General features: G+C 35.8%; 1 protein-coding gene across 1 annotated transcript in view; it reads left to right on the top strand.

The window, feature by feature from the left end:
* The first annotated feature begins 13,240 nt into the window (after positions 1 to 13,240).
* Positions 13,241 to 16,545, top strand: part of LOC120474087 (uncharacterized) — a 38,240-nt gene continuing 34,935 nt past the window's right edge. Inside the window, exon 1 of the mRNA XM_039664271.2 lies at positions 13,241 to 13,805. Within this exon, the coding sequence (XP_039520205.2) occupies positions 13,512 to 13,805 (294 nt within the window). The 5' untranslated portion in view covers positions 13,241 to 13,511. The remainder of the gene's footprint in view (positions 13,806 to 16,545) is intronic.

The following is a 16,545-nucleotide window of genomic DNA, read 5'->3' as shown; positions in this document are numbered from 1 at the left end:
ATGTATGAACAAATATATTAATCTTACAGACTCTTAATTAGTTCCTAATCATTAATGAATAGTTTAGATAATCATTCAGTATTATCTGTGCATTAGTTAATGCTTATTAGTGCACCCGTATTGTAAAGTGTTACCGAAATATGATCATGTTTTTGTATTCCTTTTAATAGTGTAGCTGTAGCATTCTGCACCATCTGCAGGCATGAGTGCATTACAATAGTCCATTGAGAAGTGATGAAGACATTTTGTCCTATAACAAAAAAAGGTTTGAAATCAGATAAAAGCCTTAACTGATAAAACTAGCTTTAAACTCTGTTTATCAAGTTTAAAACCACTGTCCATGACTCGATGACCAGATTTTTAATGGATAAATAACGTAAGAAAGTAATTCAGCGCTGAGGGCCACATGGGCAGTCTTAGTGCCAAATCTCACAATTTCAGTTTTACTCTCGTTAAAATGTAAAAAAAAATCATGGCCATCCAAGCTTTAATTTCCATGTCTTATAATAATTTTTAAAGAGCTGGAATTCTTTCAATTCAATGGCAGATAGAGTTGAAATACAGTGCCATGCTCTCTCGGCGACTGCAAAAGTCATAAAAAGTGGCATTTGTAGTTCAGTTTGGGGAAACCACATTTGTTGTGTTGAGCTATTTCAAGCTGAAAGTCTGTAAATCTGCAGGTTGCATCAATGCAGGCAGGATTACGACAGGTGACTCGTTTATGAGTCATTGAATCATTCACTGAACTGTCGGCTCATTCGCAATATTAACTAATTGTTTATTAAATTTTCCAATAAAAGCAATATCACAATCGCAAGCATGCTTTTGGTCCAAAAACCAGGGTGGCCGATTTTGGTTACCAGGCTGGAGTACGATTTTGCACATATTTGAGGTTTTGAGAATCCAACAATTAATTTTTTATATCATCAAATTACCAAAAACTTCAGCCTAATATGTTCTATTAAATTATCTAAAGCATTTAATGTAAAAGCTTCTCATGTTCATTCCCACAGCAGTTTGTGCAGTCTTGGCAGGACCCTGGTTTGCAAAGGATTGGATTGGATTGAATTTGCATGGGATTGTGTTTTTTTTTTGGGAGTCGGGACAGGACATTTTTTCCTTTTAAAGTGTGTCAATGCACTTAAAATATGTTTTTCGTTTCATTTGGAGGAGAGAAACTAGTGTGCTTAGATTAGCGTCTCCTGTGTCACAGTGACAGTTCGACCTTCTCTAGCCACAAACAATCCTAACAGACAATGATCCCCAGCACACCCATCCATGAGAAGCTCTGCTCATTAGCGACAGCTCTGAGGAGCACAGGTCACGGGAACACTCAGGGCTCAGACTCTTTCTAACGGCGAGCCTTTAATTATTTACTGAAGTCCTGGCTGCACTTCTACAAATAACATCTGTGCACATCGAAGCTAAGCCCTGTTCCAACACATATTCATCTGCTTCAGCCACTTTTCCTCTCATCGATGACCATGACCATCAGCGGGGGGTGTAATGATGGTGAGTACAAAAAAACATGGACAAAGAAAAAACATTGATCATTGGATTTGATCCAAACATTTTCGCAATCTCAAGTTTCAGATTCACACATATTTATACGTTAATGCTCGCATGTACTATCTCCCATTTCGATGGTGAATCTACACTACACTAATGTAATAACCTGCCAGCAAGACTATGCTTATCAGCAATCACTAATGTCGAGTTGCTCCATATTTGGATATAAATAATGAGCACCTGGGCCTGGCAGAAGATAAAAAAGTGATTGTTTTTCTTAGCTGGTGGAAAGCTTGATTTGATACAGGCCCCTGTTTGTTCTCCATTTGTGGCTTTATCAGGATAGCATCATGTTGCCTGTTTAACTGACTTTAACTAACCACAAGACTTGTATTAACTTCAAGGGATGAACCAAAAATTAAAATTCTGCCATCCATTACTCACATTTCAAACCTGTGTGAATTTCTTTCTTGGTAATGAAATGTTGTTGGTAACCAAACAGTTGATGGACAACCAGCAGAAGAAAGAAATTCACACGGGCATTGTCCACGCTTGAAAATTAATATTTTTTAATATGTGTTTATTAATGAAAACTACACTTTTTGAGACCGCTATCCAAAGTGGATAGATTTGAAAACGCTGCTTTTATGTTGTAGGGTGGATTGTCAAACCGGGAGTATTGAAAAACGACGAGTCATGTGACACATATTGTACCAATAGATATTCATGTTTATACCGGTATTGTGCCACTCTCACACTGTTGCTAAAATATGAACATTGCACACTCTTCATATCACACTCCTACTAATAAGTGTCAGCACTGTTAACCAGTCAATGCCATCAAATTTGACCTCATGAGCCATGACATCATCTGCTACTACAGTGAGATTCGTCCGTGTCATTAAATGGACCGGTTATAGATAGAAGCATAGTGATTACAAAGTGTACAGGAGCCACCGGATGTGGTGGTGGAAAACATATTTTTGCAAATCTTTTGCGTTCCCCTGAGAAACTTGCGTTCCCTCGTAAAGTTTTTTGAGTTCCCACGCAAAACCTGTTCGGACAGACACTTCCTGTTTAATGTCCCACTAGCAGTGTTTCAGAGATCCGCCAATTAATGGAGCGTACCATAGTGCTGGACTCAAATGATCTGAGGTTAAATGGCTTGGCGTATTTGCCGTGCTGTCCTGGGGGGCATCAAATGTGACCTCATGACAACATCATACAGTGAGATCACTCCGTGTGCCACAAAATGGACCGGTTATAGATTAAAGCACAGTGATCACAAAGTGTACAGGTTTGATAGAAATCCTGGGTGTCTGAGAGCTATTGAATTCCCTCATCACTATTATGCTCAACTTGTCTTTGAGCAGTTTCATCAGCTAAAGAACAAGGAATGAATGCAGCAAAAAAAAACTTTTCTTAGAGAAAAACTGTAAAATTGCTGTCTTTGCGGTAACATGCTGCAGTAGTCCGGCAAGATCTCTATAGGACTGACTGCTTTGGTTGGAAATGAATATGATACATATACGGCTACTGGAAACTCTTTAATGCTCTGTCCGCATCCTTCGTTTCCATGGCGACACAGCCAGACTCCATCTTCTACCTCCACCCCCACCTTTAGCTAGATTTGATGAACACTAGATTTGATGGACTAATTGCCAATTACCCACTGTGTTTTTTTTTATCCCCAACTGCATGAAATAATTATGCCTCATTTCCCTTTCATGAATTTTTATGGTCATGACGCATGTTACAGGGCAAAAGGTACAAATGCAGTCATTCCAGCAGAGCGAGCCTAGATTTAATGGCACATTTCAGCTAAGTCAAGTAAACACGACTGAAAACAGTCCAACTGACCTCACCTGTCCATACCCTCCCCAGTCTTGCTGACCTAACATATCCTTACCCTCCTTACCTTCCAGTGCGTCACGGAGCCCTGTTTTAGCCCCGCCCAATTAATCCGTAAAATTGCAATGGTGAAAAACTGTTTAACGGTCTAACTCCACATTTCAGTACTTCACAGTTCACAGTCTTTGTAATATGTAAGGGTTAATGCCCGACGAGGTGTCCATTGTCAGGTTTTAATGGACGACGGCGAGGCGTGAACGGCCAACGCAGAGCGAAGGACGGTTGCCTCCACCGAAGTCCATTAAAACCTGACAATGGACACCTAGAAGGGCATTAACCCGCTTATACCATGGTCACTTGCCAAATAAAACATTTTCAAAACATTAGCTGCTAGTTTATATTTTAATTAGGCTAAATCAAGTTTTTACAAATAATAACTCGCCTGGTTTATTTAGCAACCGGAGATATTTATAGTCCGCTCAGCTTGTAGAATCCTTCAGGTTCAAAAATGCATTTTTTTTTCATGAAACACAAAGGTAGGCATAGTTATTTATTTATTTTTTATTACACATAAAACAATTAATCAAACAGGCTTCTTAGGCTTGAAACGCTGTACTCCTGCCTTGGTTGTCTGGACTGCTGCGTAAAACTCCCGCAGGGTCTCATTCAAGCAGCAGCGGTCTAATTTTCTTTGGGACGTTTCTCCGTTTTATTTACATTTTTTTCTTTCTTCAGCAGCATCCCAGTCGTCAAAGTTGTCATATTCTCCATAAATGTTAAAAGAAATAACGAAGTCGTTCATTGTTGTATTAGTAGGCTATGTAATATCTAACTAACGTTAGATGTTTGTTTTGATAGAGCAAATTGTTAAGGGATACTTTGACTGCCTGTTGCTATGGTTACTCACAGCTGTTGTGGGCAGCGCATTTATTTATTCATTTCGAATGGTAAACAGGCAGTTTCACCAGAACTACTTTACTGGGTGTCACTTTTTCTATCACTTTTTAACGGACACCCTGCAGCCAATCAGAATCGAGTATTCACCCAGACCATGGTATAAGTTTTAGCAATACATATGTAACATTTATAATGTGTTTAGAACTTTTTTGTAGAATTGCCTTTACAGGGACTTTAAAAATATTGAGAGAATTGTTCACATTATTAAAAAAAAATTTATAAGTGATATTTATATTACATGAAAGTAAAATTTGAATAATTCTCACCATGAATAGATGAACTTGAAAAACTTTCCTATGAATGTCAATAAAACTTTTTCGACAACCTTACAAAACGTATTGAAATTGTACCCATCTAAGAGGATATATTATTAAAACTCCCCTAATGCCAAACTTGACTCTTTTTTTTTTTATTTTTTTTGAAATGAGTATATTTTTCTGTTGTTTTATGTTTGTCACATCAAAGGACAAAACGTCACATCAAAGGATAGCTAAAGATAGTCATTGCATAAAAAGAGTCAGACTATATAGGGTTTAGTAACAATTATAAAGGAGGAGATTTGTTTTTATTTTCAGCAATTTAAACTGTGCAAAACATATCACACCTAAAGTAACTTTGATACTTATAATGTCACGATTGGGCGTATAGGCAGGAAGCACGAGGAGACGAGGAATAACTATTAACAGGAATTTAATGATCAAAGAACTCAGGAGAGTAGCGGGGAAAATGAGACACTGGACTAAACCAAAACACATGCAGAGACGGGGGAAACTAAGAAAAACAGATAACACATATAGATCCATCAGTAAGGAAACATTGATGCATATAATAGGCTATCTTTGAGAAATACAGTAAAATGACATTTCAAAACAATACTGTGACATTATCATTGTTCATCACACTGTAAAAAAAAATTGTCGGTTTAACTTAAAAAAGTAAGTAACCTGGTTGCCTTAAAATTTTAAATTGATTGAACTGGAAAAAGTGAGCTAATACAATGAAGTTTGATTAATGATTAATTTAATCATCAGAAACTCAAAATAATAAGTTATCTCAACTAAATAAATTATTTAAGTTGATTTGACAAAAGAAAATATGTTGTGATAACAAATCTTGAAAATATTTTTTTACAGTGGAATAGCTATGTGTTTCCATCCACACGTTTTTATCTGAATTAAGTGATATCGAATGAAAAATGCATTATGGAAACAGTAAAATTCGATTGAATTTCATGAATATCGACTCAAATGTAATCGATCATTTCGATTTCGCAAATCGTTCGGTCTCATCGGATTTCATCTTGATCGATATATACGGCTAATGGAAACGTTCTGGTTACATTTTGTCAGACCATAAAATGTCTCAAACCAAATCCATATACCAATTTGATCGCAAAACAGGATGTGACGTCATTACACACAGGTTTTTATTCGCTTTAAAGCCGTTGGATGGAAACACACTTTCACCAGCTTTATTCGCATGAGTTTTTTTTTTTTTACCGAACTTCAGATAAGTCAATTGACAAAGTGGATGGGAACTTGGCTTCTGACGAGAAAATAAAATCCATTGCATAAGTAAAAAAGAAATTTCCAATTCTCCGAGAGCCTTCTCTTCATGATATCTGTTTGAAATAACGATAGAATAGAGATGAATGGATCAACAGAGAAATTAATGTAATGAGTACTCAGTTATGAACTCATGACCTACTGTGTTTTCCCAACAAATGTGACCATTTTCTTATTAAAAAAACACTATAGATTATTACCCTGTAATAACTAACTTATTATGTTGAACCTGAACCTCACACAGGTCTATTCGGATACTGAATAATCAGCAGTCATTCAGTCACTCAGCAAGATCCCTGAATTATTTTAAGATGTATATGAAGTATATGGAAACATTCAGTTTTATTTACTTCCTCCGTCATTTTATTAGGATCCTTTTAAATTCACTCCCTACTGTGTGGCCCTCTCTTTTGTACTCATCTCTCCCTCAGTTTTTGTTTTAGACTATTAAACTATTTAAAAAACTATTAAAAATTTAAAAAGCCTTCAGAGTAGCTTGGACGTGGCTGTGATTACAAGAGGTAAAAACGATATAAATACTGTTCGTTTTCTCACACAAACCGCTCGTTTCGTGTCTTAGGCCATCAATGTCATTAAATCACGTTTAATTTGGATTTCTTTGTGCATGCTCTTTGAGGTGGTGACCATAGACCTCCATTATATAACTGACAGACAAGAACGGTTTGACCTAAAAATATCAAAATTGAAACTACTGTGGAAACAAAGACACCTACATCTTGGATGCCCTTGAGGTAAGATAAAACGCATCAAAAATTAATTTCAAAGTGAACTATCCCTTAAAAGGAATTTTTTTCCTTACATTACTTTTACTTTTTTACTTTAAGTAGTTTTTGAAACCAGTACTTTTATACTTTTACTTGAGTAAAAAGCTTGAGTTGATACTTCAACTTCTACAGAAGTATTTTTAAACCCTATATATCTATACTTTTACTTCAGTAATGAATGTGAATACTTTTGATACCTCTGAATAATTTTGTCTACCATCACATCATAGGACTATTTTGAGATTTGGTTCAAAGTTCTAAATGATGAAAATGTGAAATAAATAATTTTTTATCTTCTGTGACGACGAAAAAGCCATGTCACTGTCACAGTCTGCGTCTGCACCATCCTGTCTGCGTCTCCTGCACTACACTTCCCATGATCCTCTCGTCTGCACACCTGGACTCACTCCCTCATCAGCCTCCCGTTCAGCGTCCTGTTTCATCTGTTTCACCTGTTTGCACCTCATTAGTCCTGATTCCTCTGTGTATTTAGTTTCCTCTGTTTCATTCGGTCTTTGTCGGTCAATGTGAATGTTACCTTGTGTTCCGCCTGCCTGTATCCTGATTTACGTATGAGCAAACCTTTTGTATTGGAGCTTTTTGGACTCTGCCTGCACCCACCCCGTGACAGTCACGTCCACTACCCAATAACAACTAAAATAATTTCAGAGAATTTAGAATTTTGTCTGAATAGCATAGACTAATCCCTGCTAGTAGATAATAATATATCTAACATAATTATAGCCCATATTGCAGATGTTTTGGATTTTTTTTTTTTTTTTTTTTTTGCAAACACACACTAATACAAATGTCAGGTCTCTTTTTGAATGGGATTTAATTAATTTATCTCATTTGGAGAGAACGTGAGGAATGTAATGGCAAGCAAGCAAGTCAACCTGGACATCTCAGGCTACAATTGAAATCATTTACACTGCTGCCATGACAACCGAAAAGCAAATCCATGTGGAAAACAATCCAATTCATTTGTAATGTGGAGTGTTTCAGAAATAAGAAAGAGGAGAAGGAGCAGCTTAGCAGCTTATTAACACAATAACAAGAAAACATCCAAGCAACAGGAGACAAAAACCAGAGTAAAGACGGCTAAAACAGAACTGTGTGTGTTGCTCTCCTCTTCACACTGTCAGCCATTAAAGACCAGACAAATGTCAACACAAATGCAAGGATAAGAGCACAAGGTCTTCTGAAATATGAGACTACACTCTAAAAAATGCTGGGTTGTTTTAACCCAACTTTGGGTCAAATATGGACTAACCCAGCCGTTGGGTTAAATTTTTACATTACATTTTTAACCCAACATTTCGGGTTTGTCCATATTTGACCCAAAATTGGGTTAAAACCACCCAGCATTCTTTTAGAGTGTGACTGACAGTGTAAGTAAGAACTTGTAAGCAAGTCCCAAAATGGGGTATGCATTGGTCAATAGGTTGTATTGACAGTTCTTGCAAGTCGAACAGCTCTTGTTCACAATCTCCATCCCATCGTCATCTTCAGGGACATCCTCTGTTGTCCTGATTGTGTTTTCATCAAATGTTGATTTTTTTGCAATCTAGGCCTCTGTTCAGCCAGACTTGAGAGCTCACTTTATAAAATTGGTCACTGTTGCTGCACTGATTTGCATAGTTCTGCGAAAGATCGCTTGTGCTGGCTAAAATCTGGTCAAAGTTCTTAGGGTCCAGAAGAGCCAAGTCGGCGTACAAAGTGCCATTACTCAGAAACCGTTGATGAAATTGATCAAATTATGGACCTCAATTCTATATGCACTCTCTGTATCAGTAAAAGTTTAATGTTCAGCCATCTCTCCAGGCGTTCCTCTGTATCCTTTTTGATGTCCGTGTCTGTTTCTGTATCCCGCTCCGGTGTCTTACTGTTGGCCCACTCAATAAATGTGTCAGCAGCTTAACACTCTCAAAATCTCGTGCCACTCTTTTCAGCTGTTCCTCTGAGGAGACAATCATACGATGGGTTCATACGATGACATCCATGCCACTTGTAGACAATGGAGAGGTTAGATCAAATATTGTTAGGAATATCTGGGCTGTGAGGCATTGCTGAGAGAAGTGAGCAACTACGGAAATTGCTCACCCAATTAAAAGGAAAAGAAGGTAGTCATTTTTAAATGTGTGTATACGATAAGCCCTGTTTAACCATATTTCCATGTTGTCTTGGCTATTTGCTTTACACTTTACTTTACACTAACAAATATTTATTACAGATAATGCTGAATAATCCCTAATCTGTTTATTCTCCTTACACACACTCTAAAAAATGCTGGGTTGTTTCAACCCAAATTTGGGTCAAATATGGACAAACCCAAATGTTGGGTTAAAAATGTCATTGAAAATTTTAACCCAACTTCAACTTTCACTTTCAACTGTCATTTTTTTAAATTACATTTTTAACCCAACATTTGGGTTTGTCCATATTTGACCCAAATTTGGGTTGAAACAACCCAGCATTTTTTAGAGTGCGCAAGCTCTCACAAACACATACACAAGCATTCTCCTTCTCCTCCTCATAAAACTACTGACCTGCTTCCAGACGATGCCCTGAAGCTGAAGCCTATGGACATCAAGCTAGTTATATGTCACACGATAGCCTAATATTATGCCATGAGGATTAGTGCTAATCCAAAATAATTTCAATCTTGATAGCTTTATATTAATAATGTTAAATGTCTTAATGTTCTTAATAAATGTTTAAATAGCATTTATGTTTGTATTGTGTCATATTTTTATGCCATTAAGTGGTGTTAATAATTCTGCACATTAATAATGCCAAATAGTAGGTTAACGTTACGTTTTGAGTGGATGACGAGCGCGAGACGCCGGAATGGATGCCACTAAGTTTACTTTTAAAATTTAGTGTCCATAAATGTAAATTTAGTGGAAACAAGCCTTTGTTTTTAATTTTAAGAGCAGAAATTCAACAATACCTAAAAACAATACTGGGTTTGAAAAATAAGAAAGCTGCAAAATGTGTATCTATATGTAAACATTTTCACATTTTTGTTTAACTTAAGTTTGTCACTGCTTTGTTTGTCTTTTCTTGTTTTTTTTATTTAGTTTATTCAATGTACCCCTGACTGTAATGTAATTCTTGAAAGTCAATAATAAAAAAATAATAATAAAGAAAAAAAAAGAAAAAAAAAACTAAGTTTACTTTTAAAAGTTGGCGAATTATTTAGTTTTTTTGTCGTTGTGAACTGCACACACACAGCTGATGCGAATTCTCCGTCCCCTCGTCAATATCAGGACCTCGTCAGTATTTCTTTCACCCTTTTATTGATGGACAGTGTTACATTGTGTGAGAGATTATTTGCTCCAAGTGAGAATGTTAGTGTGAAATTGAACACAGTATAGACTCCTTCAGGGTTGACGTCACAGAAAAAAATGCGGTGCGCAGTGCGCATGTCGGGGTCAGAAAAGTTCATTCCATCGTGCTGTAACCATAGTAACCAGCTACCGGAGAATTTCTCGTCAACATGCCTACTTGTTGCGTCGATAAATACTAACTTGGGATAAATACTAACGATAAATACTAACATGCCTACTATGATTTTTGTTTTATGTATTTTTACATCGGCTATGTACACTGTGCATGCTTGTTCTAACCGTGTGTTGTGTCTTAATGAGTTTTTTTATGTTTTTTTTTTTTTACATCACGCACTGACGCGATTTCCACACATCTCAATAAAAACATTTGCACAAAGCAAGCCGATCGACTTTTCCATGTTGATAAGAGCATTATAATTAGAACAATAATGGGACAAAAAGAAATCAAAAGACACATAGAATATATAAAAATGTGTGATTAATCGCAAGTTAAAATGAAGTTAAAACTTGCTTGATGGAATAAAAATGAAGATTGTTAGTTAAAACATTTAAAAATGCACCTGCAGACTATTTTTTCCAGTTATGAATTTTGTCTTTAAGGATTTCTATTAAAATCTCGTCTCATGAACCCAATCTCATGTCTCGTCTCATGAGATAAGCGTCTAGTCACACCCCTGTATTGTAAACGTATAGCCTTGTTAAATTTTTTTTTCTTTAAAATATAAGAGAAATATAAAAAAAATATATGAATATAAAATATGTAGCCTAATTATTCGTAAATCAATTTAGATTTAATTTTTAGTACAGTATAATTACATGTAATATAATACATGTAATATAATAACTAGCTAGGGGTGTAACGGTACATGTATTCGTATTGAACCATTTCGGTTCGAAGCTTCCGGTTCGGTACGCATACAAACCGAACGATTGCTTGGACCATTTTTCCTGCCGGCAAAATTCGTGCTGACGCGGCCAACACAACGTTGCGCAACATCAAATGGCAAGCGTAATGAATGCAGAACGAAACTGCGCTATAAATGTGCTTCACGGATCGTTTATCAGTTCGGACCAGCAACATCTGTGCAGCGCGAGCCGATCTCGACCAAGCGACACTGTTACTACACAGCGCTAAGAGATTCGGTAAAGAAAACATTTGAATTCGCCACTGAGGTAATAACATCGCTGCGAGATCTAGTGAGATGCATTCACATTTCTCCGTTATTAACCGCAGATCTCTATTAGATCAGACAGCGCTGTCATGGAAACCAGGAGAAACATTGTGCCGTGAATGAACTTTACGTCCACAGACCAGCAACATTCACCATGGATTTAATAGAGTAACACTAACTGGAACCAGTTTGGCTGGAATGGTGAAATGCTTTCAAGTACTTCACACATCTTTTACCAGCACTTCAAAATTCAAATATTATAGCCTATAAATAAATATATATTTAAATGTTATTTTTAATGTGATGACCAAAACATTATTTGTTCACCCTTCAAAGATGACCCCCATTTATAAACCTGAAAGTTTCAAGATCTAGGAAAACTCACACTTATTTAAAAATATTTTTTCTTTAAACAAATAGGAAATTTCTCTGGCATTTCTTTCTTTTTGCTGTATCGAAAACGTACCGAACCGTGACTTTAAAACCGAGGTACGTACCGAACCGTGATTTTTGTGTACCGTTACACCCCTATAACTAGCCATATAATTTTTCTCTTAACTCTAATGCCACTATTGGATAAAAGTAATGCACCATCTATCTATCTCTGTTTAGAGTTTAGTTGGCGTTCATGCATTTTTTTTTTTTTAACATTACTACTTTAACTTCATGAATATTTTTGTAAATTTTTCAGATTCTAAGTTTAACCTAACCTTGCGAGGACTAGCTGGTCTTCATGAATTTATTTGATGGGCCATTAAGGCGACACCACTTGAAATATTTATCCACTGAAGAGAAGGCCACTATTAATGCAGTCAAGCATCTAGAATGAAGGACATTAGACACAGGACAGGACAGAAGGTGACAGAGGGAAATAGAGACTTGATGTGCTGTTGGTTTGGCTGGTTTGCACTGTCCCATTAACTTTCTTAGTATCTATATAATAATCCATTAAATTTGGATTCGTAAGCAGCTCAAGCAATTTTGTGATCCCTTTTATTTCTGATCCGTCTTTAAGTTCTTCGTTAAAGGAACAAAGCCACCGTTTTTTGAAATAGGGGTTATTCACAGTGTCCCCTACATATAGGTGGGCAAACGCATTTTCTATCTCAGTGCGTCTGGCAGCGCCGCCGCCATAGACATATACACTAGACCTCACCTTGGATACGGCAGTTCATTAGAACGAACGCGTCAATAGAGCCGGTGTTCTGACAATTCATGCTACCCATCGAGATTTCCTACTTACCGGTTATGCGCATGTGCAGACTCACAGTTTTTTTTTTTTTTTTTAATTTTATACAAAAGGTACATTTTCCTGTTATAATGTATAATTTCCCTTTAAAAAATGCTTACTACCATATGAATATTTGTACGGTCAGCCAGCTGAAAAGGAATAACTGAAAGTTTCAGTTACTATAAGAAAAGGTGTACTTTGACAAGTCAAAGATGAATATTTTATGATAATTTTTCACACCGTTTTAAAAATAAAAACAGTAGTCTACAGTATACAGTAGCTACTCATAACTTAGAATTGTATTAGAATTGTATTTCATACGACTTTAATCGGCATTCTGTGATCAATTCGCGCTACGGTAGCATTTTTCGACAAGGCAGCAAAAATCGACAGAACACCGCCATCTTGAAACAGGGGAGCCCCTCCACTTTAATACATCAGCGTCAATGTAGTAGACACAGGTCTAACGCAAATAAAATCACCATAAATCATCATGAATGCGATTTTTCTTGTTTTTTTGGTTTGTTCCAACAGTCAGACATGTATTTATCATTGATTCCAGAAAAAAAAATATATATTTATTTATTTTTTTAAAAAAAACATTCTTCCTAGTTCAGATTTCATCCGTGAACTTCATACGCTGCACAAAAGTCCGCCACCATTAATGAATTCGAAGTAAGGGCAGAGATAGCAGCGTTACCTAGCTACTTCCTATGACAAGACCCCTGTTCCAAGATGGCGGCGGTTTTGACGCATGCTTAGAACCCCCCAGGTGACGTCTAGTGTATATGTCTATGCGCCGCCGCTAGCTTAGCTTAGCATACTGAATGGAATCCATTGTTGCCAGATAGCGTGTCGTGAGTAAAAGTGATCCAGAAAACGAATGACTTCGTGTGCCCTGCGTATTCAAAACGAGTACAAATAGCTATGCAGATTAACTAGGCGATTTCCTAGGCAGATATTGACTTGGGACTATATTAAGGGTGTTGGGCGCAGAGATATTACGCAACTTCCGTCAACATACCGGCGTGCCTGCACCGAGTATCTTTGATTTTGGATTGTGTAGAGTTTGAGAAGTTACCGCAAACATGGTCATTACCTGCATAGTAAAAGGTTGTGAGAACAAGCCAAGAAAATACACGAACTTAATGTTTCACAGAATCCCATCTAATGTGGACCTGGGGAATCAATGGCTAGCTGTTCTGGGTATCTGTCCTACAACACCTCTCTACAAACTCAACCAGTATCGTGTTTGCGAAGAGCATTTTGCACCGGAGGACTACGTGGAGAAAATGTTATATGGACCCAGAAAGATGGTACTACGTCTGAAGAAAACAGCCGTCCCATCCATTTTTAAAGAACAGGCAGAACTAAGTGCAAGTGTAAGTTGTGTTTTATTAATCTTCGTTACGTGAATCTGTGTCTTCTTTATTCGGTTTTAACGCCCGTTTCACCGTTTGCGGTGTGTATATATTCCCTTTATCCATGTCCACCGGCTAGTGCGTTGCAGTGCACGCGGACGCGTCCCATGTGCTGTGGGCGCGCACTATTAAAGGGACAGTGCATGGTTCGCTCAAAATGAGCAAGTTGATTGACATGTAATCTCTCCATAAATGCATTAAATTAAATTATACTGCTCTTTTTTCCCCAGTAATTTTCCTTTTTAAATTAAAAACACCCGAGCTCTCTGGGCTGTTTTAACTGAAAAATGTTTGCGATGTTAACATAAGGCCTACATGTTTAAATGTTTTGCCGTTTGCTTGAGCAACTTAATATATAAATCTATATAGAAGTAATGCACTTAATAATAGTCTACGCTTCTTTAAGTGCATTGAGTTTAAACATGAGTATGTCTGTGAGTGTAGACCTATAACTACTGTGTACAAATAGAATCGCAATGTCGAAACATGTTTTTTATAATATTTGATAATATTTGAATTGTGATTTAGAGAATAACTGTTGTGTTTGTGCAGACTCTTAATCTGCATTGCTATTTGTACTCGTTGTGTTTACAAGAAGTAATTTTTACTCTTTTACTCGCGACATGCACTGAGACAGAAATGCGTTTGCCCACCAATCTAAATGTAGGGGATGTCTATGTGAATATTTAACCCCTATTTGAAAAAACTATGAGATTCAGGAAAAAAAAGTCAGGTTGATATAATTTAAGTTTAAATGACTTGTGCAGCCAATTTGATTATACGTAAAAGGCAGCAACTGAACTTTTTTAACAGATTTTTTTAGTGTATATGCAGCTTCAAGAAAACAATGTGTTGTTTCTTTACCTCTTCAATATTAGACTACTTTACATATTTTCTTATTTCATTTTATATTTCCATATACTACCTCTGTTCCTGTTTAATCTTGTGTGCTGCGTTGTCTTCAGTTAGAGATAAAGAAATGTTTTTTAATGTCACAGGATGATGTCATGAAGCAGTTGTTTTCCATTGCCTTTGCTTTGCTAAATATAATAACTTCTTGATGGTCAGATCCGACTGAGCATCAGCAAATTGGCAACTAAGATTATCCAACAAACTCATTTTTACCATCACTTGGTCTCATGTTTCCTGCTCTTTCCTGCCTCATGGTGTTTATTAGCTTTGATTATTCTGCATATCAAACCCACAGTGTGAGTAACATCAGGGTGTTCTAGATCTAATGAGACTCTCTCCACTATAACCTCTAAACAAACATTAGCTGAAGAGCTGTCATCATGCTAAATAATGCTGTGATCCCATCCAACGCTGTTTCCATGACAACATCATCCCCACTATGGAGATATTTCAGTTTGCTTCAATAAGCTTAACATTTACCATTCAACATACTGTACTGAAGTAACAACTACGACATAAACTACACGACCAGAAAGGAATATTTGCAAAATTGTGTTCATTTTTACAGAGGCGTATTGCATTCACTTGAAGAAAAAAAAAAATCTACTCTGTTTTTCTGAATTAACTTGTTAATTTTTCATGAGAAAAATAAATTTGCTCTGTTTTTCTGAATTAATGAGTTAATTTTTCATGAGAAATTTTTTTTTCTCTGTTTTTCTGAATTAATGAGTTAATTTTTTATGAGAATTTTTTTTGCTCTGTTTTTCTGAATTAATGAGTTAATTTTTCATGAGAAAAAATTTTTTTTCTCTGTTTTTCTGAATTAATGAGTTAATTTTTCATGAGAACTTTTTTTTTGCTCTGTTTTTCTGAATTAATGAGTTAATTTTTCATGAGAAAAAAAGTTTTTCTCTGTTTTTCTGAATTAATGAGTTAATTTTTCATGGAATTTTTTTTTTTGCTCTGTTTTTCTGAATTAACGAGTTAATTCAGAAAAACAGAGCAAAAACTTTTTTTCTCACAAAAAATTAACTCATTAATTCAGAAAAACAGAGAAAAAAATATTTTCTCATGAAAAATTAACTCATTAATTCAGAAAAACAGAGCAAAAAAAAAAATTCTCATGAAAAATTAACTCGTTAATTCAGAAAAACAGAGCAAAAAAAATTTTTCTCATGAAAAATTAAGTCATTAATTCAGAAAAACAGAGCAATTTTTTTTCTCATGAAAAATTAACTCATTAATTCAGAAAAACAGAGCAAAAAAAAATTCTCATGAAAAATTAACTCGTTTATTCAGAAAAACAGAGCAAAAAAAATTTTTCTCATGAAAAATTAACTCATTAATTCAGAAAAACAGAGAAAAATTTTTTTTCTCATGAAAAATTAACTCATTAATTCAGAAAAACAGAGCAATTTTTTTTTCTCATGAAAAATTAACTCATTAATTCAGAAAAACAGAGTAGATTTTTTTTCTTCAAGTGAATGCAATACGCCTCCGTACATTTTAATAGTGACATTTTGTGAAATAAATACACTACACCGGACAATATCGCCAGATATTTAGCAGTAGTTTGACATCTGAATATTACTGGAACAACTGAAGTACATTATTTTGGGTGTTAACTGAATAAATCGTTTAAAAAAGAAAATACACTGTTAGACCGTACCAGGTTTTTTACAGTAAAATACTGGCAACACTGTTGCCAGTAATTTACTGTAAAAATGCACTAAAACTCAAGTTAACTAAAAAATACAAAGTAGTTTTAGTGCATTTTTACAACACTGTT

This window comes from Pimephales promelas, chromosome 13 (assembly GCF_988280905.1).
Source record: "Pimephales promelas chromosome 13, fPimPro1.hap1.1, whole genome shotgun sequence".
In the NCBI taxonomy this organism is placed as follows: domain Eukaryota; kingdom Metazoa; phylum Chordata; class Actinopteri; order Cypriniformes; family Leuciscidae; genus Pimephales; species Pimephales promelas.
This window is presented reverse-complemented; position numbering and strand designations above follow the sequence as displayed.